The 27,394-nt window shown below is 42.6% G+C and overlaps 1 protein-coding gene and 1 pseudogene across 2 annotated transcripts in view; one reads left to right on the top strand and one right to left on the bottom strand.

Annotated features, from left to right (window-relative positions):
• The first annotated feature begins 5,694 nt into the window (after positions 1-5,694).
• LOC308233702 (large ribosomal subunit protein P1-like) lies at positions 5,695-6,148 on the top strand (annotated as a pseudogene). The gene is made up of 2 exons: positions 5,695-5,721; positions 5,842-6,148. The product of its transcript is annotated as a large ribosomal subunit protein P1-like (transcript).
• A 6,088-nt stretch (positions 6,149-12,236) lies between these two features.
• Positions 12,237-27,394, bottom strand: part of TEAD1 (TEA domain transcription factor 1) — a 254,213-nt gene continuing 239,055 nt past the window's right edge. The window contains exons 10-12 of the mRNA XM_080640120.1: positions 27,009-27,149; positions 19,954-20,106; positions 12,237-14,054 (exon numbers count right to left, since the gene is read on the bottom strand). Of these exons, the coding sequence (XP_080496246.1) occupies positions 13,941-14,054; positions 19,954-20,106; positions 27,009-27,149 (408 nt within the window). The 3' untranslated portion in view covers positions 12,237-13,940. The remainder of the gene's footprint in view (positions 14,055-19,953; positions 20,107-27,008; positions 27,150-27,394) is intronic.

Here is a 27,394-nt window from a genome sequence, read left to right as displayed (position 1 = left end):
AGGAAACTCCAAATCCAGATGTAACGGATTAAAACCACTCCTAACTTGCGTTACCAAGCCACTAGATGTCATATTGATTTCACACAGAATTTTGGAGGGCCATACAAGAACGTAAAACCTTAAAAAAGATATGAGCATCTTGCCTGGCTGGCATTGCTCAGTGATTGAGCATTGACCTATGAACCAGAAGGTAACCAGTTTGACTCCCAGTCAGGGCATATGCCCGGGTTGCAGGCTTAGATCCCCAATAGGGGTCATGCAGGAGGCAGCTGATCAATGATTTTCTTTCATCATTGATGTTTCTATCCCTCTCTCCTTCTCCCTTCCTCTCTGAAGTAAATAAAAAAGTATTTTTTAAAAAATCTTTTAAAAAATGAGCATCTTAATATTTGCCCTCAAAACATCATAGTTCACCTTCTGTTTACAGTAATGCGTGAATAAGATTTTACTGAGTAGACGTAACAAAAATTGAAGCACTGGGAAGTGAACAGAAGCAGGTAGATTTTGGGGGGAAATCGCTCTCCAGACATGAGAGAGAATTTACAGAAAATGAGGCTCCATTTCTGCTGCTCTTAGCCAGGGGTCAGGTGCAGGCCATATTGTATGGGTCAGCGGTGGTGCTGGGGAAAAAAGCCATATTTTGGGTCCATGAAAATAGAACATTGAGTCCAGGATGACTACAGCTGCCAAAGGGATGAGAAAGAGTCCTGGAAGTGAGAAAGCCAGAGAGGGGTTCCCCCAGTTCTATCTGCTCAGGCCTCTGGCTGACCGCTGGACCATGCATACACAGAACAGACACACAGCACCTCAGCTAAAGCCCAAAGGGTCTGAAAGAGATTGGAACCTCCACGCAAGAAACAGAGTTAGAGTTCAATCAAGAAAAATGCACGCTAAAATGAAATGAAATAACCCATTAGAGAAAAATATCAGAATAGAGGACCTCCACAATTAACATGAGTAATATATACAATTTAAAATTACCTAGTATATGAAGAGCCAGAATCGTTCTCAAGTGAAAAGCTGTTATGCTAAGTAAAAAGAATCAAATACCAAGAACTATATGCTGTATGATTCTACTTAAGTTCTCCAAAAGGCTAAATCTCACAGGCACAGAAAGCAGCCCTGAGCTTGCTGAGGTTGAGAGTCAGGGGAGAGGATTAAGTGCAAAGGGGTATGGGAAACTTTTGGGGTGATGAATATGTTCTCTATTTGATTATTGGTGTGATTATATAACTATTTACAATTGCCTGAACTCCACAAATTATGCACTTAGAATGAATTTTACTGTATTATAAATTATACCTCAATTAAGTTGGAGAAAAAGTAAATGAAATGAAAAAATCACAGCCTCATTGGTACATATTTCAAGTGTTCTTTTGCTCATATCATGGTCGATTATGTAAATGAGTCCATTTATATTTTAATTCTTCTGTTGCTGGATCAGGCCAATGAGGCTATAGCATTCCTGGACAAGTCCCCAGAGCACCTGTGCAAGAAATAAACCTAGGTATAAATTTTGTTGTTATAGGTTATAAATATGTTCACCTTTTAGGTAACTCTGGATTGTTTTCTAAAGGGATTGTACCAATTTACACTCCCACCAGCAAGTATGAAAGCTCCGTTGCTCCACATCTTTACCCACACTTGGCAGTATCAGGTTTTAAATTTTTACATCTGTTGGGCAAATCTCATTGTGGTTTTGAACTTTCATTTCCCTGATGACTAATGGAGTTAAGTATCTTTTCATAGGTTTATTGGCCATGCAGATTTCTTTTTTGGAAAGGGTGGGGGGAAACTGTCCTACTTCTGGCATTTCATGAGAAGGCAGGGTTCTTTGGAAAAGACTAATGCTGGGAAAACTAGAAAGCAGCAGAAAAAGAGGAAGACCAAATATGAGATGGATTGACTCCATAAAAGAAGCTGTAGGCATGAGCCCACAGGAGCTGAACAAGGCTGTTGAGGACAGGACATTGTGGACATCACTCATTCATAGGGTCTCCAGGAGTCGGAGCTGACTCAATGGCACGAAACACACACCTTCGCAACTCAGGATTTAATATCCAGGCAAAGACAACTGGGGTTGATCCTGTGGGCTTGGAGGGAATGATGTACAGGGGTCCTCAAACTTTTTAAACAGGGGGCCAGTTCACTGTCCCTCAGACCATTGGAGGGCCGGACTATAGTTTAAAAAAACAACTATGAACAAATTCCAATGTGCACTGCGGGCCCGGGACGAGTCGGCTGCTAAGCAGGACAGGCAGCTGCACCCGGCAGGCTGGATAAATGTCCTCGGTGGGCCGCATGTGGCCCGCGGGCCGTAGTTTGAGGACCCCTGGCACTCTAGAATAAATAAAGTGGAGGTCTGGCATTGCCTCGGGAGGAAACTGAGGCAGGTCTCAGAAGGCTCAGAGGCAATGCTGTGGGGATGGATTTATAATTAAAGACCCACCTCTTGACTATGTGCCCTAGAAGGACAAGAAGACACTTCCTTCACTCAAACAGTAGTGAATGGGGCACCAGCCAAGAAACTCAGTGGTGGCTTGCAAGACAAGGTTAATGGCAGGGGATAGTGACATGGAATTGGGTTCTCTTGTGTGAGTGGAAATGATGGATTCTGAAATAGTAGAGACAAGGTGGCAGCAGTTAGCTGTCAAAGGCAAAATAACAATTACCATGATAGGTAGCAAGAAATGGCAACCAAGGAGCCTGGTCCCACAGGGATCTGTGAAATAACTAGTAGACTATGGTGAGATAGGAGCAAGATAGATGGGTACCCATCAAAAATGTTCCTTGGCTGTTTTAATCATAAAATATCATGATGAACAGACATCAGCTGCTGCAATTAAAAAATCACCACCCATCACTCACCCATCCCAGATCTAAGTCTGTTCTGAGCCCATTGATCAAAGGGGAGGTTGGGACACCTGGGGAAGGATACTATGCCACAGAAGGCCATCTAAGGGACCTACAGCCATTTGCCACAGTCTCTATACATTTACACACTGGGAAAGGGAAACCCAGATATCTTAAGATTATTGTATGCAAGACCTTGCCTTTTGGCTTAGGATGGGAGTTAGCAATTAAAAAATAAATCAAGGACCAGGTAGTAATTATTTTAGGTTTTGTAGGCTATAGGGTCTATTACAACTAATTATTTCTGCCATTGTAGCATGAAAACAGCCACGACAATAAGTAGGCAAATAGTAGTGGCTATTTCAATAAAACTTTATTTACAAAAACAAGCATCAGGCCAGATTTAGCCCATAGGCCACAGTTCCAGACCCTGGGCCCCAGTCAGTCAATATTATATAAAAATTCCATGAGTGCTTGAAAACAATGTAGAATCTCCAATTGTTGGGTTCATTACTTTGTATTTTGTAAATTAGAACAGCACATTGTTGAAATCGTCTATGCCCTACATTTTTGGGGTCTTATTTTGAAGTAATCCTTATGAACTCCAGTAATAATTTCTACCTTGAGCTATACTAGTGTAAGAATAATATAGCTACATGGGCTTGCTTTTGGTATTTTGCACGCCTAGTTTTTATCCTTTGTTTTCGATCATCCTGTGCCTTTATATTTTAGTTTGTTCCTTATCATAAGCACAGAGCACAACTTTTAAGTCTGAGCTTCTTGGGAGCCAAAGCAAATGGGAGACTGTTGCTTGAAGAAAATGCAGCCTATTTGCTGGTTACCACCTAGACCCGTGGTCGGCAAACTCATTAGTCAACAGAGCCAAATATCAACAGTACAACGATTGAAATTTCTTTTGAGAGTCAAATTTTTTAAACTTAAACTTCTAACGCCACTTCTTCAAAATAGACTTGCCCAGGCCGTGGTATTTTGTGGAAGAGCCACACTCAAGGGGCCAAAGAGCCGCATGTGGCTTGCGAGCCGCAGTTTGCCGACCACGGACCTAGAGCAATGTGACACGTGGGCATTAAACAGAAAAGTGTCTTCCAAGGAAAGCTTGAGGAAGTCTGTGTCTTCACAGACTTACAGAACACTGTGTTTTACTGGAATGATACCAGTTTCTCACTGACCACCTAACAGCAGCTAGTTTGGCTTTTAGTAAGCAGTAGTTATGCTTACTAGTCCCCTGTGGCAGTGAGGCAGAAAGAAATGGTCAGGTGTTTTACTAGACCTCATGCACCCTTCCCTTTGCTCCTTCAATGTCTCTACTCAGTGGTATTAGTTTACCGAGGATGTCATTCTCTTCGCTGAACTCAGATGGCTGGAACTGCAGGCGCTAACAAAGGATGCTTTTGAAGGATGAAAGCACCGTGCTTTAGCGGAGGAACTGGAGGGGAAGGTCCCATGCAGCCAGTGCTGGAGCTAGGATTGCAAGGCAGGAAGTTTCCCAGCTCTAAATTCTGGCCACTTACCAGCTTTTAGGACCCCTCTCTGGGCTTCTGTTTCCTTATAGCCGTGGTCGGCAAACTGCGGCTTGCGAGCCACATGCGGCTCTTTGGCCCCTTGAGTGTGGCTCTTCCACAAAATACCACGGCCTGGGCGAGTCTATTTTGAAGAAGTGGTGTTAGAAGTAGTTTAAGTTTAAAATATTAGGCTCTCAAAAGAAATCTCAATCGTTGTACTGTTGATATTTGGCTCTGTTGACTAATGAGTTTGCCGACCACTGCCTTAAAGGAAATGATTTCTTTATTCAGCAGCATGTGGGTTAAAGGAAATAGTGACTAGTGCGTATGAAGGTGCCTTCCATATAATAAGGCCTCAGCCAAAGGCTGCACAGCCCCCTCCCTCTGCCCCAGGCAGCACACGGGACAGCCGCATGCCCCTCAAACACTGGCTTGCTGAAAATGTCTCTTCAGGAGCTGGAATGTTATTTCTTCTGTTCCCACTCCCATCAGTGCCTCTTGGGACTTGAGGCAGGCTTTCCCTCAAGATTTCTAAGAAATGGGGAGAAGCAAGACCCTCTGAGGATCCTGAAGGATCCCAAGATGCATTTGGTCCCATTGTCAACAGCCCAAGGTCATCTTTGCTTAAGAAAGTCGTCCCTTTCCTCCATCCAGATTTCACCCCAGCTTGCTTCCATGGAGTCTGGTGAGCTCAAATGCAGGGGCCAGGAGTCCAGGCTAAAGAGTCAGGGTGGCCTATTGAAGGCTCCACCACTCACTAGTTATGACTTTGGATGACCTATCGTTTCAGAGCCTCAGTTTGGGAGTAATAATGTCACTGTCATTGGGAATATTCTGAAAATCAAATAACATACTCACTTTGGACCAACACACTTGGCCCACTGCTCAGCATATAGTCAAAACTCAGTAAAGCCAGGGTTTCCTTATACACGTGTGTCGCACACCTGAATCACAAATCTCATGCTGACGCTGAGGATAGGGCCTGGGGTTACAGCTCAACATGTAGCCCAACTCCTGAGAATTAAGCACCAGGCAGGCAAGAGCCACGCTGTATTTGCCTCTGGGCCCCCTGTCCGCTCTGGCCCTGGCTCCTGGCATATGCCCAGCAAGTTGGGTTCACAATAACAAATGCTCAATGGCTGAGCTGGTGTGCCTTTTGGTTCTTCAAGGCCCTGCTCTGGTACCATGGAACGTGGGACAGGGTTTCTCAGAGTTGCCTGGGATCCACAGATAAGCTGTTTTGCAAAACTTATGTCAATTTTATTGAAGCAAGAGAGAGACAGACAGATGGACTGACTTGTAGATGTTTTGAAGAAACATGGCTAGCCCCTTTCCCCAGCTGCTGGTAAGGTGCTTGGTTTCTTAAAAGGAAGCTAACGCTGCTTTGGGGTGAGGCCCTCACTTCATCCGGTGACTAGCACCACGTCCAGCAACACTCGCCCCCACCATGGCCTCCATCTTGTAGCTCGCCTGCATCTACTCAGCCCTTATCCTGTACAACGGTGGAGGATAAGATCAATGCCCTCATTAAAGCAGCTGGTGTAAATGCTGAACCTTTCTGGCCAGGCTTATTTGTGAAGGCTCTGGCCAATGTCAACATTGGGAGTCTCATCTGCAATGTAGGGGCTGATGGACCTGCCCCTGCAGCTAGTGCTGCACCAGCAGGAGGTCCTGCCTTTCCACTGCTGCTGCCCCAGCTGAGAAAAGTGGAAGCGAAGAAAGAAGAATCTGAGGAATCTGATGATGACATAGGCTTTGGTCTTTCTGACTAAACCTCTTCTGTAACACATTCAATAAAAGCTGACCTCTGTTGCAAAAAATAAATAAAAATAAAAATAAATGAAAGAAACATGGCTAGTCCAGCCAGTATAGCTCAGGGGTTGAGTGTCAACCTAGGAACCAAGAGGTCATGGTTCATTTCCTACACATGCTCGTGTTGCGGACTCTGACCCCCAGTAGTGGGTGTGCAGGAGGTAGCCAATGGATGTTTCTCTCTATCTTCTCCCTTCCTCTCTCTCTCTCAAATCAATAAAAACATATTTTAAAAAAAGAAACCCGGCTAGACATAACACCTGACATTCCAGTACGAGCCTGTTGGACACTGTCAAGGGCTCGTGGTCTCAACCTTCTCTCTGTCCTTCCTATGAGCACCCACAACACAGAAAGCGTAGTTCATTTTCAACAACATACACTTTTGCAGATAAAAAAGGTGACCCACACTTTCATTTTCTTTATTTTTCATTGATACCGTATGAATACAAAGTTTCTAGAAAGCTACAAAATGTCTACCACTTTATCAAGAAGGCATCAAAATGTGTCACTTTGCAAAGACATGAAAACACCTGCAGGAACTGACACAAAAATAGCATTTTTAGAGTGATGAAATAATTGCACTTAACTGTCATGGATATTAAAGTTATCACACATATGTACCGCGAAAGCTAGAATACATTTTTTTTTTTTTTACAAAGCACTTTATAAAAAAATTCTCTGCACACAAACCCTATAATTTTCATATAACTATCATACTAAAGATAAATTCACTTTAAAGCCAACACTTAGAACATTTTTAAACAAAAAGGTACCAGTACCTAAACACAGACATTAACAAATACAAGAATACTGTACTGCCAAGAGGTTTAACCAAACGCCTTTTGAGAGTTTCTGCAAATAGGTTAAGAAAATGTGTCTGAGAATTTGCCCACCCCCACCCTCCAATCTCTCCAATCTCTCCAATCTCCCCAAGAGGAACCTTAGTACCCAAAGGCAGGTTCCACAGCCCACTCCCAGCAGCAGTACAATATCAAAGGGACCACTGACCAGATGAAACGCTTACGTTACAAGCCCATTTTTTACACGTGACATGAAGACACAGACTGTGAGAATCCCATTAAGTCATTTAGAATGTGAACAAACACACGTGGCAAAAACCGATTTACATAACATTTAAGCATATTAAAGAATTAAAGGCTATTCAGGTTTTTTTTCAATGTTACAAAAATGTTTTTGTTGTTGTTTTTCAGGCACGTACTGTTTTTGTTTTTAGTTTTTCTTTATCTGCAGTCATGAGCCTATTGAAGAAAGGCCTACAGAAGTGAATCTTTCAAGGAGGTAACAGGGAGATTGTTTTTAAAGAAGTGCAGTTAGTACCTAATTTACACAGTGAAACTAATCACACAAAAAAATGGCTGATGCAAAAAAGTAAAGGAAATCAGAGACTGGTTTCCAATTGATTTACGCCTCGATTCTTTCAGCTTCTCTTAGAGAAAGAGGAAGGGGAATGATCTCATGGCGGGAGCCAGAGGAAAGAGGGCCAACCGGACCAGTGGGACCCACTGGAATCGGACCCCACTGAAGGATGAATGAGGGGGGAACATGAATGCCGTTTCAAATACTAACATGTAGTGTGGCATGTGACTAACTCAACGCAAATGCAGATTCACAGAGAATTAAGCAAGTTACGGCTTAAGAAGTTGGACAATAAATACAAATATTTCATCTTATTTAATGGTGCATGACTTCAGTGAAACTATCCTTTGCGATGCAATACATTTTAAACACAAAACCTTCATTCTTAACAGTCTAAGCAATGAGTTTCTGAGAGAAAACTATTGCCAAACAAAGCGCAGTGACACTTGAAGAGAAGAGGAAATGGGGATTTGACTAACTTCTTCCAGGCTTGTTGGTATAAGTACAGTGACAGGGAGGGCCTGAATTCAAGCAGCTAACTAGGATCTGTGGTAATTTTCCTTTTCACTTGATTTTTTTTTTCCTTGTAGAAATTTCTAGAAATACTCACAACTTGGTGGAAAGAAAGCACTCCTGAAATTTCAGAGCCCAGAGAGGGTATATTCTTAAAGACACCAGGTAGAGATAGACAGAACACATGCATTAAGAGTTCAGAGGCTTTCAAAGACATCTGATGTCATTTTTAAGTCTAGACTGATAAAGAAACATCTTTTTTCCTTGTTTGGCTAGTGTGTTTGCCTTCTTGTCCTTCTCCCTCCTCTCCCTCACCTCTATCAGCTTTCCCAATGTACACAAGGTTTGGATAAAAGCCAATATGGACTGTAAAGAACGGCCCCTTTGAGGGCTGGAACCTTCTTTGAAAACGCCGAATTGTGAATGGTGCTCTTTGGAAGTTTCTCATAGCACAGTCAGACAAGATACTCGGAGTCAATATTTTTGCCCTAAGAACACTTCACTTGTCATGACCCTAACTCACTTTTGTTCTGCACTGTCATCTCAGTTTGAGGCTTCCAACTTCAAAATGGTATCGTTGTGTAAAACACAGAAGTGCGCACGGTCATCTGAACGGACAAAAAGCCTCCGCAGAGACGGAACATGGAATCTATCCACTGGCCGAGAGTCTGCTGTTGGTGTGGATGCCTCCTCACGGGGGGTGCAGGGCTGGGGGACGAGTGGAGATGACACCAGGGTCATTGGCACACACAAACACAGCAGCTCCTGGGTCCCTCCTGCGGCAGCGTGCTCCTGGTGGATGGTGGCAGGGGCTCTCCCACGGCAGACAGACTCCCAGCAGGCAGGATCCACGTCGTGCTCTTGCAGACAGAGGCCTGTGGTTGGTTACTCATCCCGGTAAACCAAAGGCATTACGGTGATCTCAATATATTTTTGGTCTCTCTACAAGTGATCGTTATTATGGCAGCACTTTTCTAAGCTGGAATCTCAAACCAAAGGCACTTTCATGCTGGAGTGCAGAAGATTCACAAATAGCTAAGTATTTGGTCGTGAATTTAAAAGGCAACATTAAAAAGTACAATTTGCTTTTCATAGTCAACTATGAAGTTGCAAAAACCTTTCGTTTTGGTATCTACATTTGAGAGTCTGGTCAGAGGACTGACTGACGTTCAGTTTTCGAGTGTAGACCAAGTAGTCAGTTTCTTGTAGAACTGGAGAAAAATGGGCTTAATAAACAAAAGGGAAACAATTTTTGCTTGTTCTGTTTTAAATATAGGGCCAATTAGTCAATGGGCACTGAGAACAGGTGTAAGACAAGGCTGGCGGCGCGACTAATGTATCACTAAGGCACTGCTTACTGGAACACTTTGGCAGCTCTGAATTTAAAACTTCCTAAGAAGAGTAACAGTAGTAAGAGAAATGCTTCCAGCTTACAAAAGGGCTCACAGTTCCGAGGCAGCCTTTTACACTGCACACCCTACACGCGACATCTCAAAGATTTAAGGCTTTTCAGAAACAACATGGGCAGGGCTTTGCCGCAGACACAGCAACATAAAGACGTGAGCGGTGCAGACATGTCCTCTCAAGGTCATCCGTGAGAACACGGACCAACGAGACTGGTTCTCCCTTCGTTAGGACATGGACAGTGTACCAGAGCATATACAAAATCATACCAATGATATGTACCTGGTTTGTAAAACTGTCGTCTCGTGACTGAAATAATTTATGGTTATACAAAAACAAACTGCTGAAGCCACTACAGTATTGAAACTGAAAGACTTGGGTTTTCAAGTCATTTGGGGACTTGCCTACCAAGTGCTTGGAACGGGGCCTGCGTTTTGGCTGGCCTGAGTGCGGGTCTTGGCTGCCGGGATGCTTAGCAATGGGAACTTTGAGCCTGTGGTAGGTGAACTGAACTCAGAGGAAGCAAAAAGGCTCATCAGCTTGCCTATCTGCTTGTGGAGACCTCCGACTACCCCATCAAGCAGCAGCCACCTGGGACGATGCTGTGGCTCTGGCAGGGGGCTTCTTCCTCCCCCTCTCTTCTGAAAGGACCCCGTCCACACATCTGTGGGGGTCGTTTAAGCATGAGCACCAAAGAGGAACAACTTTCACCAGAAGAGGCCGAAGAGTAAGTGGCAGGAGTGTGAGAGCCTCAACTTCCTCATCCACACAGTGAAGGAGAGTAGACTGTATTCTCTTTTATCTCAATAAACAAGAACTTCTATCAAGCCTCCTCCTGGGATGGATCCCCTCTCCTCCATCCCTAAAGGTGAAAAGACATGTTCCCGAGGCTTCTGCAGATACAAGAGGCAGAAAAACAGAAGAAATCTATCCAAATGATGGAAGGTTTGATAATGAGACCCATGACCTTATGAGAAATAATGAAAATAGCTGTGTTTTTTAAATCCGGTAAACCAAGGATTGAAGATCAATTAGAAATGCTCTTTGATCGTTGAGATGATCATAACCAGCTGTTCCCGGCTTCCCCTGGCAGGAGGGAAAGAATGCAAGAGACAGGAGCAACATCCCTAAGATGGGTGACCAACAGAAGCAGCGTAAATGCTTGTGGCAAGAGAGACGTGTGAAATAGAAGTTCTGAAACGGGAAGAAGCATGGACACAATGTCACTTGTATAATATTCCTACCTGCCTCCTGACATCTGACCCCAGGAGAGATATTATCGCAGGGTAAAACATGGTCTGTGGGAACTGTGCAGTCTAGGGTAGTGATTCTCAATTAGAGGCGATTCTGTGCCCATGGGACATTGGTGATGGCTGAAGACATTCTGGGTTGTGACAACTGAGGGAAGAGGTGCTACTGGTACCTAGTGAGCAGAGGCGGGGATGCTGCGACACCTCCTCTAATGCACAGACAGCCAGCCCTGCACAGTAAAGGATTACTTGGTATGAAACGTCAACAATGTTGAGAGGTTGACACTGGTCTCGGGCATTTGGGACATTCTGGGATTCTGGGACATGTTCTTGAAGAAGTCCTGATTTTTCATAGGTGGAAAAGAATGGCAACAGACCAGCAGCGGTTCTTCAGCTACCCCCTGCTTAGGGGTGACAATTTGGCCTCCAAATTCTCCAGTGAAAGCACGCAATGTCTCTAAATCACACCTGGCAGCAGAGAGTCACCAGGGGATAGAGCACCGGGGAGAGCAGTGAGGGCCGTGCTCTGGAAAGACTCTTTATGGTGCAGAGAGCTTTCCAAGAGGGAGAATACGGCCACAAAGGGCAAAAGACCAAAGACAGACTCAGATTCGCTCTTACACAAATGCCACCCCAGGGTCTAATCTGGGAGAGGTGGGGAGAGGGCTGAGGGTTTGGGTGACAAGACCTGTGGATATGATAGGGAAAAGATCTGCCCTGGAGAAAACTTGAGAAGAATAAGACAAGAAATAACTTGAAAACATCTTAGAGCAAAAGATGTAAGCAGAAAGATTTAAGAGCAAAGCGTAAGCCTCAGGCTGGTTTATGTAAGCCCCCCAAATTCAACTATAAAAGGGATTGGAGGAGGACACTGGTGGTGAAGCAGCAGAGGGCCCGGCCTGACCCGGAGTCGGTGACCAGGGATGCCCTTCTCTGCAGCCAATAGAACTACCCTATGGCAGGTCTCCTGGGGTCCATTTGTGCTACCTCTCTCCCGGAGCTCTGGGATGGCCTGGCCTTAAGCCACATGCATCATTTGCATGCCTTTAGTTCTGGGGTCCTGCTCCTGGAAGAGTGTGGGTTCCCTTGAGGAAAAATACAAAAGACAGGAGCAAAAGCAACATCCCTCGGATGGATGACTATTAGAAGAAGTTTCAATGCTTGGGCTGAAGACCGGAAGGAAAAGCAGACAACGGGGGCAATCTTTCAAGGGCCCACTGGGAATCAGGGGACAAAAGGCAGTCTCTTTAGGGAGAGAAGAAGGGCACCCTCCTACTGGTTTCCTTAAGGGGTGTGAACTCCAAATGGGGAAGGTTTTGCACTTTCCCCTTTGGTCTTCCCAGTGAACCAGTTGTATGAGTCTGGAAGAGGCCAGGTGTGGCCCGGTGTTCTGTTGGTCACCAACCTGGCACACCCTCAGGCTCAAGACCACCAGATCCTAACCAGTGTGCAAGCAGGGTCAGAGCGGACAGGGAGACAGGAAGGGGGTATGTAAGTTAGTTGGATCGGACAGAACAAAGTTTTTATTTTCTGGCTTGATGAAAAAGTCTTGATATGTTTCACATCTTAGAAAACTTATTTCACATTCTATTGTGTTAGCATGTTCCCAACATTTATAAAAATGTCACTTTCTTCTTGGAAGTTGGGGGTGTGTCCTTGTGGGTGTTTACCAATGAAGACCTGTAGAAAGAGATGCATGTGGCTATATCACACCAAGTCTCCCTGGGCCAAGCTTTGGAATATTTGGGTTGATCAGTTAAATCTCTCCTGAGAAGAGAACCTCCCACATGAGCCTGTTTGAAAGATCAGAGATAAATAGGGTGGGCCCCTTAAACCTCAGTCAAACAAGTACTGTGACTTATTGAGAGAGAAGAAAATGGATGTCCTTAGAGAATATATCTAGAGCTATAGAGACAGATTGAAATATACATACATATCAGCACCTAGCAAACTTAGTGGCACTAACTAGGTGTGCAATAAATACGTGTTGAATAGCTATATATGTATATGTATTCACAAACATATACATATACATATAGTTATAGCAGGTTAATAGGCCTATTGGATCACCAGAAATAAACAATTTATCCACAGGCTAGTGAGGATGCTTGCCAATTTCGGGGGAGCAGAGATGCTAAAACTGATGAGCCTTTTCCTTGTTTGGTTGATGAAATTTTCTCGCAGCCACAGGATTTTCTATACTTTGTAGCTCACAGTGCAGTATTCATGCCAATTAAAATTTTTTGTTATTAAATTTCAGTGGTTCAAATATTTACTCATCTTAATAAAAAAAATTTGGTTGTCCATATAAAATATAACTGCACACACAAGACTATAAACATTGTAAGTTTAGATTTTCAGTATTTATCTACTTATTGCAAAAAGAGCCATCTTTTCTTTTTCATTAAATAATCAATCATCACATTAGTACAATACAATTTTATATTTTTAAATATACTATATATGTTAAGGATAAGGGGTGAAGTTTTCTTCCTTTGTAATACCTGTTCAAGCGTTTAATGGATTAGGAGATTAGTTTTAACCTTGTGAAAAAAGTACAAATTTTTCTCATTAGGATATTTCTACCAAGCATTTCTTAAGGCTATATTTTAACATTTGGTTTCAAAATGAAAGAAAAGTTTTAAAAAATAATTTAGTGAATTACATTCTTTCATAACTTCCACCCTAATTAGTTACAAAGATAAGTCTAAAGATTCTTAGTGTTGTATACTAAATTTACATTTATATTTAAAGATTAATTTTACTTGTATCTTAAAACAAGAATTTTATGTTGGAAAAAAAGAAAGAACTAAATACATTTGTATAAAGGTTGTAAATGTCCCACGGCAAATGCTCTGTCTGAATATTTACTACCACAATTAGCAACAGGCCTCTGTGGGCAGAGACGGGTTCTAGGGTTCACCTTTCCCGAGGAACTGTGGGCTGCAGATCTGAGGGACACAGAGGAACAACTCGATTTCTCTTTTTACAACTATACCAGAACTTCACAGCTACGATGATAGTATGAACACATGGAAAAATGACTTCACTCAAACAGGACTTAGAAAAGTAGAGTGACCGCAGGGCCAGGGCACACCCCCCTGCATGGGGAGGTTTACAGTCAGTCGTTTGAAAATGGAGAGTGTGTGTGTGTGCACATATGTGTGTGTGTATATATACAGATATCTATATATATAAATAACCATGTTCAGTCCTTTACAAGCCTGTAAATATGATGCTGTGCTCCATGTTCACTATTTGAAACTTCAAATACACAGGCCATGCAGAGGAGAGTTTCTTGTGTATCCCTGTTTGTAACCACCTGTTAAAAAAAAAGTATATATACACATATATAAATAAAAACACCACATGGATGAAAGCATATTCCACCTGTGCTTTGACGACTCTGATTTCCTTGGAGAGGAACAGTCTAAAGTCCAACAGCCTCACGCTGACCCTCTAGCACGAATTCAGGATATTGTGGGTTGGACTTGCAACCCATCTGAGTAACCATATGTAGGACCTTACAGAAAGGGTCTCACACATAATCTGATCCCCAGAGAGACCAGAGAATTAGTGTGAGTTTTGGGGGTGGGGAGGAGGTTGATTTCTTTACAACAATTTCCTACAATCCTGTCCCATGTGGCAGTCATTTATCCTAGGAACTATCTCCTATCTTATTCCTAAACTTTTATTAAATTTGTTTCACCATAGCCAATGATAGACGTAAGTTTCATGAGTGCCTTGCCTGCCACATTTAACCAGCAGTGCCTGGATCAGTAAAAAATATGCTGAGTGAAGGAACTGTGGTAGTATCATGTCAAATGGTCCTTCTTTTAAGTTATGTAGGCTTTACTTCTCAAAATGTATTTTGAAATATCTGCCTCCCCTCTTGAGTCCTGTGGCTCCAGTCCCTCTCTCTCCTCCTCACGCCCAGTCTCAGCCTCCATTCAGATCTTGAGTCCTCTAGCCCAGATCATGGCAGCCCCTCCCCACTGGACCCTACTTCATTCCTCTCCTCACTCTCTCAACCCCCCATGCCACTCTCAGAGAAACTTTCTAAAAGCAAATCTAACCCAACTTTCCTCTTCAAAATGCTTCTCTGACTCTGTTACATGAGTGTTTTGTTAGTCCAGCTCAGTGTTTTCGAAGATTTCGAATTTGAGAGCCTTGTCCAGTTTGCCGTGGGTCTCATTCCCCCCTATGTATCAGGCTACTTCTCCCACTTTGTTTCCCTTATGCTTCAGGCCTCCAAGTATATGATCCCTGACTAAAGAATAAAGTTTTACAGGACTTGTAATTTTCCCATCACAGCAGTTTGTACCGTCTGTAAATACATATAGATTTGTATGATTTTTTGAAAATGCCCATCTCATCCAGTGGGCTGCAAGTTCTTGAAGAACAGGGACCACATTCCCCAGTAACTAGCTTGGCACACAATAGTCATTTAATAAATATTTGCTGGATGAATGAAAAGGCATGTAATAACAGCCAACAGGTATCAACTACTTAGTACACATGTACTCAGTATTAAATGCTTTACACATATTGTCTCGTGTGATATAACAGCAATTCTATAAGCAGATGCTATATCCCTCCTCCTCTGACACAGAAGGAAGCTGGGGTTTAATCTATTTAAGGACATACAATTTCCAACTAAGGAATCCAGATCTTCTAATGCTGAAGACCTTTTTCTTAGCAGTTATATCATGCTGCTCTAGACAACTGACACAGTAATGGATTATCTACTTTTGTTTTTTTCTGGGCAATGAAGATGTTTATCAATACTGGTACCCACATGCTTTTCTAGTCTTGATTCCTGCTGCTTCCCTCACAGATCAAATACTTCAAGCAGGTATTTCTTTCATCTATGAAACCTCTCTCTCCCTCATCACAATACCTAACAAATGCCATGTTCTGCTGCTTTTACTCCTGAATAGTTCTTGAATCCACCCCCTTCTCTACCACCAAGGTACCACCAACCTCACCTGGACTCCTCCCCCAGGAGCCAACCTTGCCCGGCCGAGACCCATCGGCACACAGCAGCTGCAAAACCCTTGTAAGAAACAAAAACCTGACAACAACACACTCTTGCTTAAACCCTGATTTGAACCTGGCCAGGTGGCTCATTTGGTTAGAGCACTGTCCTGATACACCTGGGTTGCGGGTTCGATCACTCAGGGCACATTCAAGAATTAACCAATGAATGCATATATAGGTGGAACAACAAACAATGGCTCTCTCTCTCTCTAAATAAAATAAAACAAACAACAACAAAAAAACCTTGATGGCCTCTTTTAAACTTTGAACTTTAGGATAATGAGAAAACCTTTTCTCATCCTACTAGGCTAGGCCAGGGGTCGGCAAACTCATTAGTCAACAGAGCCAAATATCAACAGTACAACGACTGAAATTTCTTTTGAGAGCCGAAAACCGACTTTTGCGCATGAGCCACGAAGTTTCAATCACACTGTACGTGTGCGCCCGCACGTGGTATTTTGTGGAAGAGCCACACTCAAGGGGCCAAAGAGCCGCATGTGGCTCGCGAGCCACAGTTTGCCGACCACTGTAGGTGGAGGAGCCCCTGCCCAATCTGGCCATTCCTTCCCGGCCAGCTCACTGCTCCGTGCTCCTCTCCCTCTCAGCTACACAACCCTATTTTCCGTTCAACCTGCCGCTGCCAGCCTGCCTCTCTGCAGTATTCTTCCTGGCCCCTCTGCCTATTCATCCAGCAGCTACCTTTCAACTGCTTCTTCCTTAGGGAAGCCAAATGTGACCTCCAGAACTATATGTGCTTCCTTGGCACCATGTACCTAGCTCTGCAGCCATCAGCCACCGTTCAGTGTACATTCATTTGGTGATTACTCGGGGAATGCCTGCCTCCTTCACCAGACTCCAGAATGGCTGCCTCACCTGTCCAGTTCACCAAATCCTTGAACCTGACACTTAACTATGCACCCATGACATGGCCCTTGTCTTGGTAAATCTGAAAAATGTCTGTTTCTCCATCAAGGCAACTTAAACACCATCTTTTAACATTCCCGAGAATTCCGCACCTCAGCCAACTACAGGTACCTGCTCAGGTAAACTATCCTGTACTTCCGTGGTGCCTGTTTCACAAGTGTAACTGCAGCCATTATGACCTTGTATTGCAATCAGTTATGCACCTGCCTCTTTCCTCTACCAGGCCTTTACTGTGAGACCGTGTGTGTTTTATCTGCATTGTATTCCGGCAGCTAGTACAATCTCTCCGGAGTTCAGCTGAATGAATGAAAACATCCTCAATAACCCCTGAGGGGGAGAGTACAGATTTGAGCATGTTGGTTGTCAATGGAGGAGGAAATTGAGGTGGAGAGACTTTACCCCAGGTCATAAAATAGAGCTGGCTCTTAAACCAGTCTTCTGATTCCATGATCGTGAAATATTCTGCCAAGTGTCCTTTCCATCAATTCAAGTCTTAGTTTATGTCTACCACTGGCTCTGTGACCTAATGTGTTAGGGTAGACCTAACATTACTTATTCATAAAATAGTAATAAAAATGACCTCATAATTCTGCACTGAGAATTTCATGTTGTAACATTTACAAAAGGTTTAACATGTGCCTGAAACATCTGTGATGTAGCCTCCCTTTTTGCAAATTTTCTATGAAAGAATATATCCTATTTAGGCTTCATGATTAAGATTCAAAAGGAGGAAAGAAAAAAAAGTTCCTAGCCACCTGTATTTCTGAATACAACCTCAAAATAAGACAGGAAGACTTGGCCTATGGTTCACCTGCCGTCTTCCTCCATCTGTCTAGAATAGATGCTATTCCTAAGTCCTGCATCTACAGGTTCACCTCGATTCCCAAATAATCCTGATGAAATCAGACATTTTAGCCCACCAGGCCATCGGGTCTGGAAATGGTCCTGTTGACACAGGTTTCGTGTCCAAGGTACCCTAGTAAAACCCCGACAACGGTGTCCAGCAGCTGGCACCCTGGCTATGATCCTACCCCCATCCCAAGAAAAAGCGGAAAGGTACTCTTGGCTCCTGTAATCAATGAGATGATTTTGTTCTCATAACCCAGGAGTGCGGGCTTACTTTCAGCTTTTCTAAAGCTACAATACTATTCGAGCAGGTATTTATTGATAGCCACTAATTCTGCATATCAGAGGAACTGACGTAGTTGTTTGATGATACCTTCTGAAATTAATTGAACATGGTGCGTTCTCCAGCCATCTATGCTGCGTGAAGCCACATGTTCCAAGGGAGCCTGACTAATACAGTTACATGGTTTTTATGGGTAATAGATGCTTTTAATTTTTCCAGGCCTATTGTCTTTGGCTATGCTCCGTGAGGTAAGGTTTTAGGGACTGAGCACATATTCTTTAAAATGCTGAAACATACAGCATTTCATGGTTAAAAAAAAAAAAATAGCTAAAACTCCTTCCAAGAGAGGCAAAGTGGCCATCTACCCAAGGAGTTGTGGTTAATTCCTGAAGCTATTTCATGTCCATAGCAGGATGCCACATTCACCGTCTGCTCAGCTGAGCACTAAGGTGATCTGTTCTTAAATACAAGGGAGTCTCTATATGACAAGGACCTGCCAGCACCTGGAACCTTGAACTGCTCAATGTTAACCAAAGGATACCAGTGAAGACTAGTTACTAAAGAACATGTTTTCCATATTTCCCCCAGACTGCTGGTTTCTAAATTTTCAGAGGGACCTGGATGCACTTAAGAGTCCACTGAGGTTCTCTCCGCGGAATAAATGAAAATTGGCTCATTGACCAGTCCCTCAGAGCAGGGATTTCAACCCTGTGTGTACAGCTACCTGGGGATTCTGATGTTATTCCTTGAGGTGGGGCTTATACCTCAGCATTTTAAAATTTTTATTTATTATTATTATTTTTTTACATTGTGTGAGGGAACTGGCTCCTACTGGTTGCTGAAAGTCATTGTTAAATATTAAGGACTTTCATGAGCTGGATAACCAGTGGTAGCTTGAAATTGCCCGTGGAGGGCGTATTTACAATCAGGGTGTGGTTTTTTTTGGGAGGGTGCAGTGTTGAGGTAGAGCCTTTTATTTTCCACCAGCACACCAGTGCCTGAGAACCATGGGCTGAGTGAATCCAAAAATTCCAGGTAAAGAATTCCTGCTTTTAGTGTTCTAGTCCTTGATCCTAGTCACAATGCAGGCCATTTGACCACAATATTGTCTTGCTGCCCCTTTCAGCAAAATTCTTCCCACCACGTTTTGTTTTGGCATTATCCCTTCAGTTTAAGGAATGTTATACTTTTTAAAATGAGCCTTATGAAACCCATTACTGTACATATTTTAGAGGTATATTTTGAGGACAACACTATTTGTAATAGCCTTCCCAAGTCCTCCAATGAAGCCTCCATGAGAAATTTGTTTTAAAATTAAATATTAAGGGGAAAAACCCCCACGCAGCATTGCCCAGTGGAACCAGAAAGTTTTCCCATTGTGGACACTTAGCACCATTATTTTTTCCTTTTCCTTTAGCTGCCCATTAAGTTTTGATCATACTTTTCAGCCTCTGGAGAATATTTCTAACCCTTCCTGGTCATGACATTCTATTCTAACTTACATCCCTTCTAGTACTGAGAGCTCATATTTTGCTGTCCTACTGTACGTTATTTCTTATAAGGCCTTGCAAATCCTCCAGGAAATGAATCAAGGTATGTTCAAATTACAAACCTCCTAACTCAGCTTTTGCCTCATTTATGATTTGCCAAATATGTTGCTGTTAAGACCCAAACTTGGCTAATGCAGGAATTACCTGGGGAACTTTCCTGGGTCCTATCCTCAGAGATCCTGATTCAGTAATGGACACAGTTTACAGTCTTTGTATCAGGATATTTAGATATCAAGGTCTTTCTCCAGGTCTTCTAATGTGTGGTCAGGATTGAGAACCTAGGTCCATCACTTTTTATGACCCTCTTGAATTCTAATTCTGTCAAGTTTACAAACCCCCGCCAGATGAGACCCCTTCTCTTCTACAGACTTGAGCCCAAACCAAGGCCAGGTTTACCCTATGAATATGTGGATTCAACTGCTGATTGACTACCCGGGGCCCTACCCAAAAGCCAGGTCATTTGCTTTGGCCCAGGTCCTGGTGCCTCCCAGGACTTCCCCCCCTGCCCCCCGCCCCAGTCTTGCCCCACCAGCCTCAGGGCTGAGTCTCCCAAAACAGGGAAGAGACAAAACAGTTACCAATAAAATTGTGAAGTTTTCCAAAACACTATTCATCATATATTTCTCTGGTAAGTGTTTGAGTTTGTGGATGAAGTTGATCATATATTCACACATCGGGGAGCGGTTTATTCGGTATACAAATCGGCCATTCTCAAACCTTGCATACTCCGTCTGTGAGGGAAAAAGGATTTGAGCATTTTTACACTTTTGACCTCAAAATACATGAAAAAGTTATTACTGCTTGTAAAAGCATTGTACTTTTTCAACATGAAATGTCTGCTATACACAGTACTATTTATGCTGTTTACTTAATTTTTAAAAATCCAGTATCCAAAATTAATGCCAGATTCAGAATTCATTATTTTTCTGGAAATTAACAAAGAATCGCAAGGTGCTTTGTTAGTGCAGTTGGTAATGACGTCAGTTTCATTTAAAAAAAGAAAAGAGAGATGATAGCTTTAAAGAAGAGTTGTATAAGTCCTGAGCAAAGGTCAGAAGGCAATATATCCACCTACTTCGTGATTCTCTACCCAGAGGTCTGTAAGAGCAGCACCAGCCTGTCCCAAGTCTTCAAAGAGCCCAAAGAAAATCCTTCTTTACTATGATAAGGCCTCACAGGCCAACAACCAATTCAGCTAATTTCTCAACTTGAGGAAAAACTGCTTCACACTCACCATGAGCCTCTGACTGTTAGTTATTTATGCCTTTAATTTAAAAGAAAAGAAATAATTGGGTGTATGCAGTTTAAAGATCCCATTGAAGTACTCAGAAGTAAGAAACACATTCCTGGATAACCTTGGATCAAAAAGGAATTAAAAAGAAAATTACAAACTATCCAAAGAGTAATGAAAAGGAAAATACATCAAAACTACGGGATGCAATGAAGCTCCAGTGGAGGAAACTTAATGAAGCAGCTTCACGTCTTCATCATGAAAGATGAACAAGTTCAGAACTAAATGCACATCTTTAAAAAATTACAACCTCACACAGCAAATCAAAACCACAGGAAAAGCAAATTAATAAAGATAAAAGTGCAAATAACCAAGAATAGGAAATTAATAAAGATAAAAGTGCAAGTAAATATAATCAAAATTAAAAATGCAGACAGAATAAATACAAAAACTGGTTCTTTAAAAAAAGACTAAATAAATATAAACTTCACAAGCTTAAGGAGAAAAAAGAAAAGAGACAAAACCACAATTACAGTGAGATTAGAAGATTTACAAGAGGTTACGTCACATACCTCTAAGAGCAAAAATAGCAGAGAAAACCTAGAGGGTAGGGTGCCTTCCTAGGAAAATACAAATTGCTAATACCGACCCCTTTTAAGTAGAAAACTTGAACTGGAAATGACTGGAAGTTGTTTAGAGATATACCGCTGAAAAGGGTACAAAGACCAGATGGTTTCACAGCCAAGTTCCATGTAACCTTTAAAGAATAGTTATTTCCAATGTTATTCACACCATGCCAGACCACAGAAAAAGGGAGGTGTCCCACTTATTTTTATGAAACTAATATACATTCAATACTGAAATTTGATAAAGAGATAAAAAAGAAAAGCACAGGCTAAGATGCAGAAGCGCTGTGTAAGACAGCGAACTGAGTGAATTGCTGCAACCAAAGGAGGACTTGGTGCAGGAATGCTGTGGTGGTGCTAACCTGTGATGTCAACAAATGGGAGAAGAATCAGGGAAAAATCATAGAGTTAGAGTTGCTGAAAAGGCATTTGATAAAATATTGTAGCTACTACTAATAAAAAACCCTAAGTAAAATAATTATAGAAAGAAAGCACTTAAATGTAAAATAAAGACGATTTATAAAAACCAAGAATAAATATCCCACATGGAAAAACACCCAAAACATGTCTACTAACATCAGGAACTATACAGGGATACTATTACTTATATATCACTATTTCTTTTTACAACTCCATAGGAGGTTTTAGCAAACTAAAAGGTGAGAAAATAATTTTAAAAACTGGCATAAAAATTGGAAAAGAAGCGATAAAATAAAGCTGCCAATAAGATTTATATACATAGAAAACCCATGAACCTAGGGGAAAATGACTAGAGATAAATACGGCAAAATGTTTTGAAAGAAAATAGATATACAAAGACCAAGAACTTTATTCTATTCTAGTAATCAAAATGTAGAAATGGAAAACTGTATTCAACCAATTTCATAATACTTAGAAATATATACTACCCAGAGAGAGGATCCAAGATGACGGTGTAGGTAAACACCTAAACTGCTGCCTTGCACAACAATTTCAAAACTACAACTAAAAGACAAAACGTCTATCACCCAGAACCATGGGAAAGCTGGCTGAGTGGAAGTTCTACAACTAGAAGGAAAGAGAAAAGAGCATTGACACGTGCGCAAGTGCTGAAAAGCTGAGGTACGGAGGCGCGCGTATCGGGCTGGTGGTGGGCGACTGGGAGCGCTGCTTTTTTCAACCTGAAGGGAGACAAGCTCCCAATTACTCCGAAATCCAGTTTCTGGGGAGACGTGGGGGACCCAAACTCCTACGGGGAGAAGCAGGACTGTCTGCCATCGGGTCGGAAAGTGAGGGTGGCTTGCTTGCAGGGCTGCGGGCAGGAATAATTGTTTACTGCGCTGGGGCGCGGGACGCGGAGATGCAGTCGGAGAGGCAGAGCTGGCTTACTGGCAGCCATTGCTGTTTGCCATACCCTAGCCTAGTGACGCCCTGAGACCCTGCCCCACACAACCTACAAAACCACCCAAGCTCCAAGCAGCGGCTTTAGCATATGAATGGCCTGCCCTATCGCAGCTGAACATAGCAAACTTGCAGCCCAGGTCAGACAGCTCCAAAACCTCTAAACCCCAAGCAAAGAGGAGAAAAACTGTAGTTCTCACTGTATCGCCTGCTGGGTGGCCTCAGACGGTAGCTGACCTGCACCCCATTGGAGATCCAGAAGCCAGTTTACCTAGTGGTCAGTGTGAGACACCAGATTTCAACTCCTCACATCCATAAGTGATACATTCAAGAGGCAGACTCAGTGAGCACCAAAGCCCCACTGAAACAAGTCCTGCACCATAAGAGTGTCTCCAGTGCAGCAGTTCTTCCATTAGAGACACAGCGGGTCCTCACAGCCAACTGGCCTAGAGGTCAATTCCTCCCAGTGTACCAACAGCAATCAAGGCTTAACTACACCAAGACTTTACACTCAGCCCACAAAGGGGTGTACCAAGAGTGTCCACCTCAGGTGATTGGGGAGGCTGAGCTACTGGCCCCTATAGGTCACCTACCACACAAAGCCACTCCATCAACACAGGGAAGCAGCCAAAATGCAGAGACAAAGAAATATGTCACAAATGAAAGAAATGGAGGAAAGCAAACTACTGGATGACATAGAGTTCAGAACCACATTTATAAGGTTACTCAAGAATCTTCTAAAAACCGCCGAGAAATTTGATGAGACCTCCGAGGAGCTTAGTGAGACCTTCAAGGACCTTAATGAGAATGCCAAAAAAATGGAAAAGGACCAGTCAGAAATTAAGCATACACTGTCTGAAATAAAGAATATACAGAAATTCAACTGTAGATCAAAGGACCCCAAGAATCAAACCAAAGATCTGAAATATGAGGAAACAAAAAACACCCAACCAGAAAAACAAAAAGAAAAAAGAATCCAAAAATATGAAGATAGTGTAAGGAGCCTCTGGAACAACTTTAAGCGTACCAACATTCGAATTTTTGGGGTGCCAAAAGAAGAGAGAGAGCAAAATATTGAAAACCTATTAGAAGAAATAATGACAGAAAACTTTCCCCACCTGGTGAAAGAAATAGACTTACAAGTCCAGGAAGAGCACAGAACCTCATACAAGAGGAATCCAAAGAGGACCACATCAAGACACATCATAATTAAAATGCCAAGAGCAAAAGACAAAGAGAGAATCTTGAAAGCAGCAAGAGAAAAACAGTTAGTTACCTACAAGGGCGTACCCATACGACTGTCAGCTGATTTCTCAACAGAAACTATGCAGGCCAGAAGGGAGTGGCAAGAAATATTCAAAGCGATGAACAGCAAGAACCTACAACCAAGATTACTCTACCCAGCAAAGCTATCATTCAGAGTTGAAGGTCAGATAAAGAGCTTCACAGACAAGAAAAAGCTAAAGGAGTTCATCACCACCAAACCAGGATTACATGAAATGCTGAAGGGTGTTCTTTAAGAAGAGGAAGAAGAAAAAGGTAAAGATAAAAATTATGAACAACAAAATGACATCAAATACATACCTACCAACAAGTGAATCTAAAAATCAAGTGAATAAAAAATCTGAAGAACAGAATGGACTGGTGAATATAATAGAATCAGGGACATAGAAAGGGAATGGACTGACAATTCTCAGGGGGAAGGGGGTGTGAGGGGTGCGGGAAGAGACTGGACAAAAATCTTACACCTATGGATGAAGACAGTGGTGGGGGGTAAGGGCATGGGGTGGGGTGGGGTGGGGAATCAGGTGAAGGGGAGCTATGGGGGAAAAAAAAAAGAGGAACACCTGTAATAATCTGAACAATAAAGATTTATTTAAAAAAAAGAAATATATACTACCCAGAAAGGAATAAATCTATACATATAAAAACTATAAACTCTTATTATAATAATTATAATAGATAAAATGAGATGAAAATACAAATAGGTTCTTGATTAGAAAGACTGAATATCAATTTATCCCAAAATAATATAAAAATCAAAGGCAATTACAATTAGATTGCTCAAATAAGATTTTGTCTCTTTTTACATTTTTAAAACAATCTCATTATTTGGAAGAATGAATGCTGGTTAGTAACCTAGAAAATATATAAAAAGAAGATGGGTGAAACTCACTTCCTCAGCAGATATCAGAACCTACCATAAGGCCATTGTAATGAAGTAAGTGTGGCATTGGGACATGTGGAGATATAGGGTGGAGAGAATAGAGAGATGCCAGAAACAGCTCCCAGTTTATATGGTAACATCAAGGGCACAGATCCATTCAGTTGGAAAAGGATGAATCATTTTATAAGTGGTTTTCAACAGATACCTATCTATTTGGGAGAAATATAGCAGACTCCCCTTACACACATAATACAAAAATACATTCTAAATGGATTAAAGGTTTAATTATAAAACTCCACCTGCCACACTCATACTACCTTCTTCATGGAGATTCCTGAGATTTCATCAGTCAAAGGCAACCTTTCCTGGCCCCTGAACTAAGTAAGAGAGCTTTGGGTGTGTTATCTGAGGACACAATGAAGAATAGTTTGAAATCTAGGAAACTAACTTGTCTGGTTCACCTTTTCTCACATGCACCTGTCGAAGCAAGAAGTCTACTTACAGATAAGCCCTGACAAATGGCTATTGGGTAGCAATGCCCAGCACTGTCCTTCCAGGTTCCCAACCACAGGCAGGTAACATTGCTTTCTCCCTCTCAGAGATGTAGGTGAGCAGGTTCTGGGCCTTCCAGATTTGTCTCATTACATAGCCACCTTCTCACCCTCCCTTCCCCAAGCTTGCCAGACACTGCCCTGACTCGGCTCCCCTCCTCCCTCCCCTATGTTTGCCCTCTGCTGCTTGGTTTGTGCCTCCCTTCCAGCCACTGCAGGGCTGGCTGCTGCTCCCAAACTGACTCCTTATTTCTATGCTCTGGCTATTCTCTCTGCAGCTAAATCTCCGTTCCCATCTCTATCCTTCATGCTTAGGATTCCCAATTAATAGTTTCAGTCTTCACCTGTCTCCCAAATTTTAGCCTTGCATGCTTCGGTAATCATGCCCTGTTTCCTCTTGAACACCCCATTTCCTTATCTCTGCTGGTGACAACACTGTCCTTCCAAGGATAACATGTATGACCTTTGACTTTTCCTCCTCTTTAATCTTAAATATGCAGTCAGTTTCTAAGTTCCACTCAAAATATCTTACTGGGTTCCCACTACCACCAGTTTAGTCAAGCTCACGCCCCCTAAGCTTAAATGAACCACCCTTCCTCCTTCTCACTCCCCAATGTCTCTCTCTGTCTCTTTCTCTCTCTTTCTCGCCTCAGCACAAAGTCTCTGTCAGTCAGGTGGGCTCCTGGACCTCCGAGGTCCAGGGCTGCCATAAACAAAAGCTTCTCACTGAACATGGATCCATTGGGGCAGGGGGTGGGGGGATGAGCAGAAACACTGAAAAAACCTTCAATGGAATGTCAACTACAAATATCATTCACACTAAGCAAACAAACATATACTTTTTTCCAAAGAAATGGAGGCTTAAAATTACAAGGCCAAAAATAGGTATTTAGTCCCAGTTTGTACTAGAATAGACTTAACCAGTTAACTGCCACACGTCCAAAACAGAAACCATCCCCACACGCCACAACATTTTGAATTTAATTTAAAAAACCAATTTGCAATGAATATTATAAAAATAAATATATTGCAATTTGGGTGTTCTTGAATATTTTCAGCCGAAAATCCTCACGAAAAATGATTTTAAAGTTGGTCAGGGCTGCCACTTAGGGCAAACTTTTTTTTTTTTATAGACGTGAATAGCGTGTGGGGAAGGTCCGCTGTTTGTGTCTACAGACGCTTATGGCATACAATGGGTTAACAAATATAATGAAAGGGGCAGAAATGGCAAAAGCAACACCAAACGGAAGGTATTGGGGCTTAGAAGGCCAGTGCCCATCAGTCGCACACCACTGTGGCTCCTCTCCCAGTGCCTGGGAGTGCCCTTGGCCATGGGGTGGGTGGGAAGGCTTCATCTGATGAGCGGCAGCTTCCACACCAGGCTACCCTCAATGAGGCCTCCTGTAGGACTAAACACTGCGGCTGGGAAGGCCAACTTCAACAGTCAAGGGGGCTGGCGTGGGACTTCCTCCTGGCCTTCTTTCAGTTGCTTTCAAACCATTTTTGCCTTTTTAGAAGTAATGGGGGGGGGGGGGGGAGAGAGTTAGGTGGGGGTGGGTCAGAAAGAAGAGACACCAAAAAAAAAAAAAAAAAAGGTAAAACTCTACCCCAGAAAGCTTTAAAGGACAGCAATAGACTGGCCTTGAAAGAAGGTTCCAGGATACAGAGGCCAACTTACCTCTACTTTTTCTACTACTTGCTTCCCAAAGGAGCAAACTTTGGTGGAACAGGTGACTGTCATGTTTTCAGAACTCTCATACTGACTGGTTACGCAGTAAAAAGCCCCGGCATCATCTTGAATATTGCAGTTTAAATCGGCCTGTTGGAAGGAAATGGAGGTGAGGGTTATGCTCTCATCGCAGGAGTCATGGCAACCAGCAGTAGCGGTCAGGGTCCGACCTCCTGAGTGGAGGTGAGGAGGTGATACTCATCTGGAAACGAGTGCACTGGCCCATTGGACACTTTTTGGAAGAGTACTGATTTGAGCAGTCTTCCCTGGAAATGACAAGCTACATGAATCTATTTTGTTTTACTTTCTGGCATTCTGTACCAAAGTAATGCTGT

The sequence above is a fragment of the Plecotus auritus genome (assembly GCF_963455305.1).
Source record: "Plecotus auritus genome assembly, chromosome: 9".
NCBI lineage: Eukaryota > Metazoa > Chordata > Mammalia > Chiroptera > Vespertilionidae > Plecotus > Plecotus auritus.
This window is presented reverse-complemented; position numbering and strand designations above follow the sequence as displayed.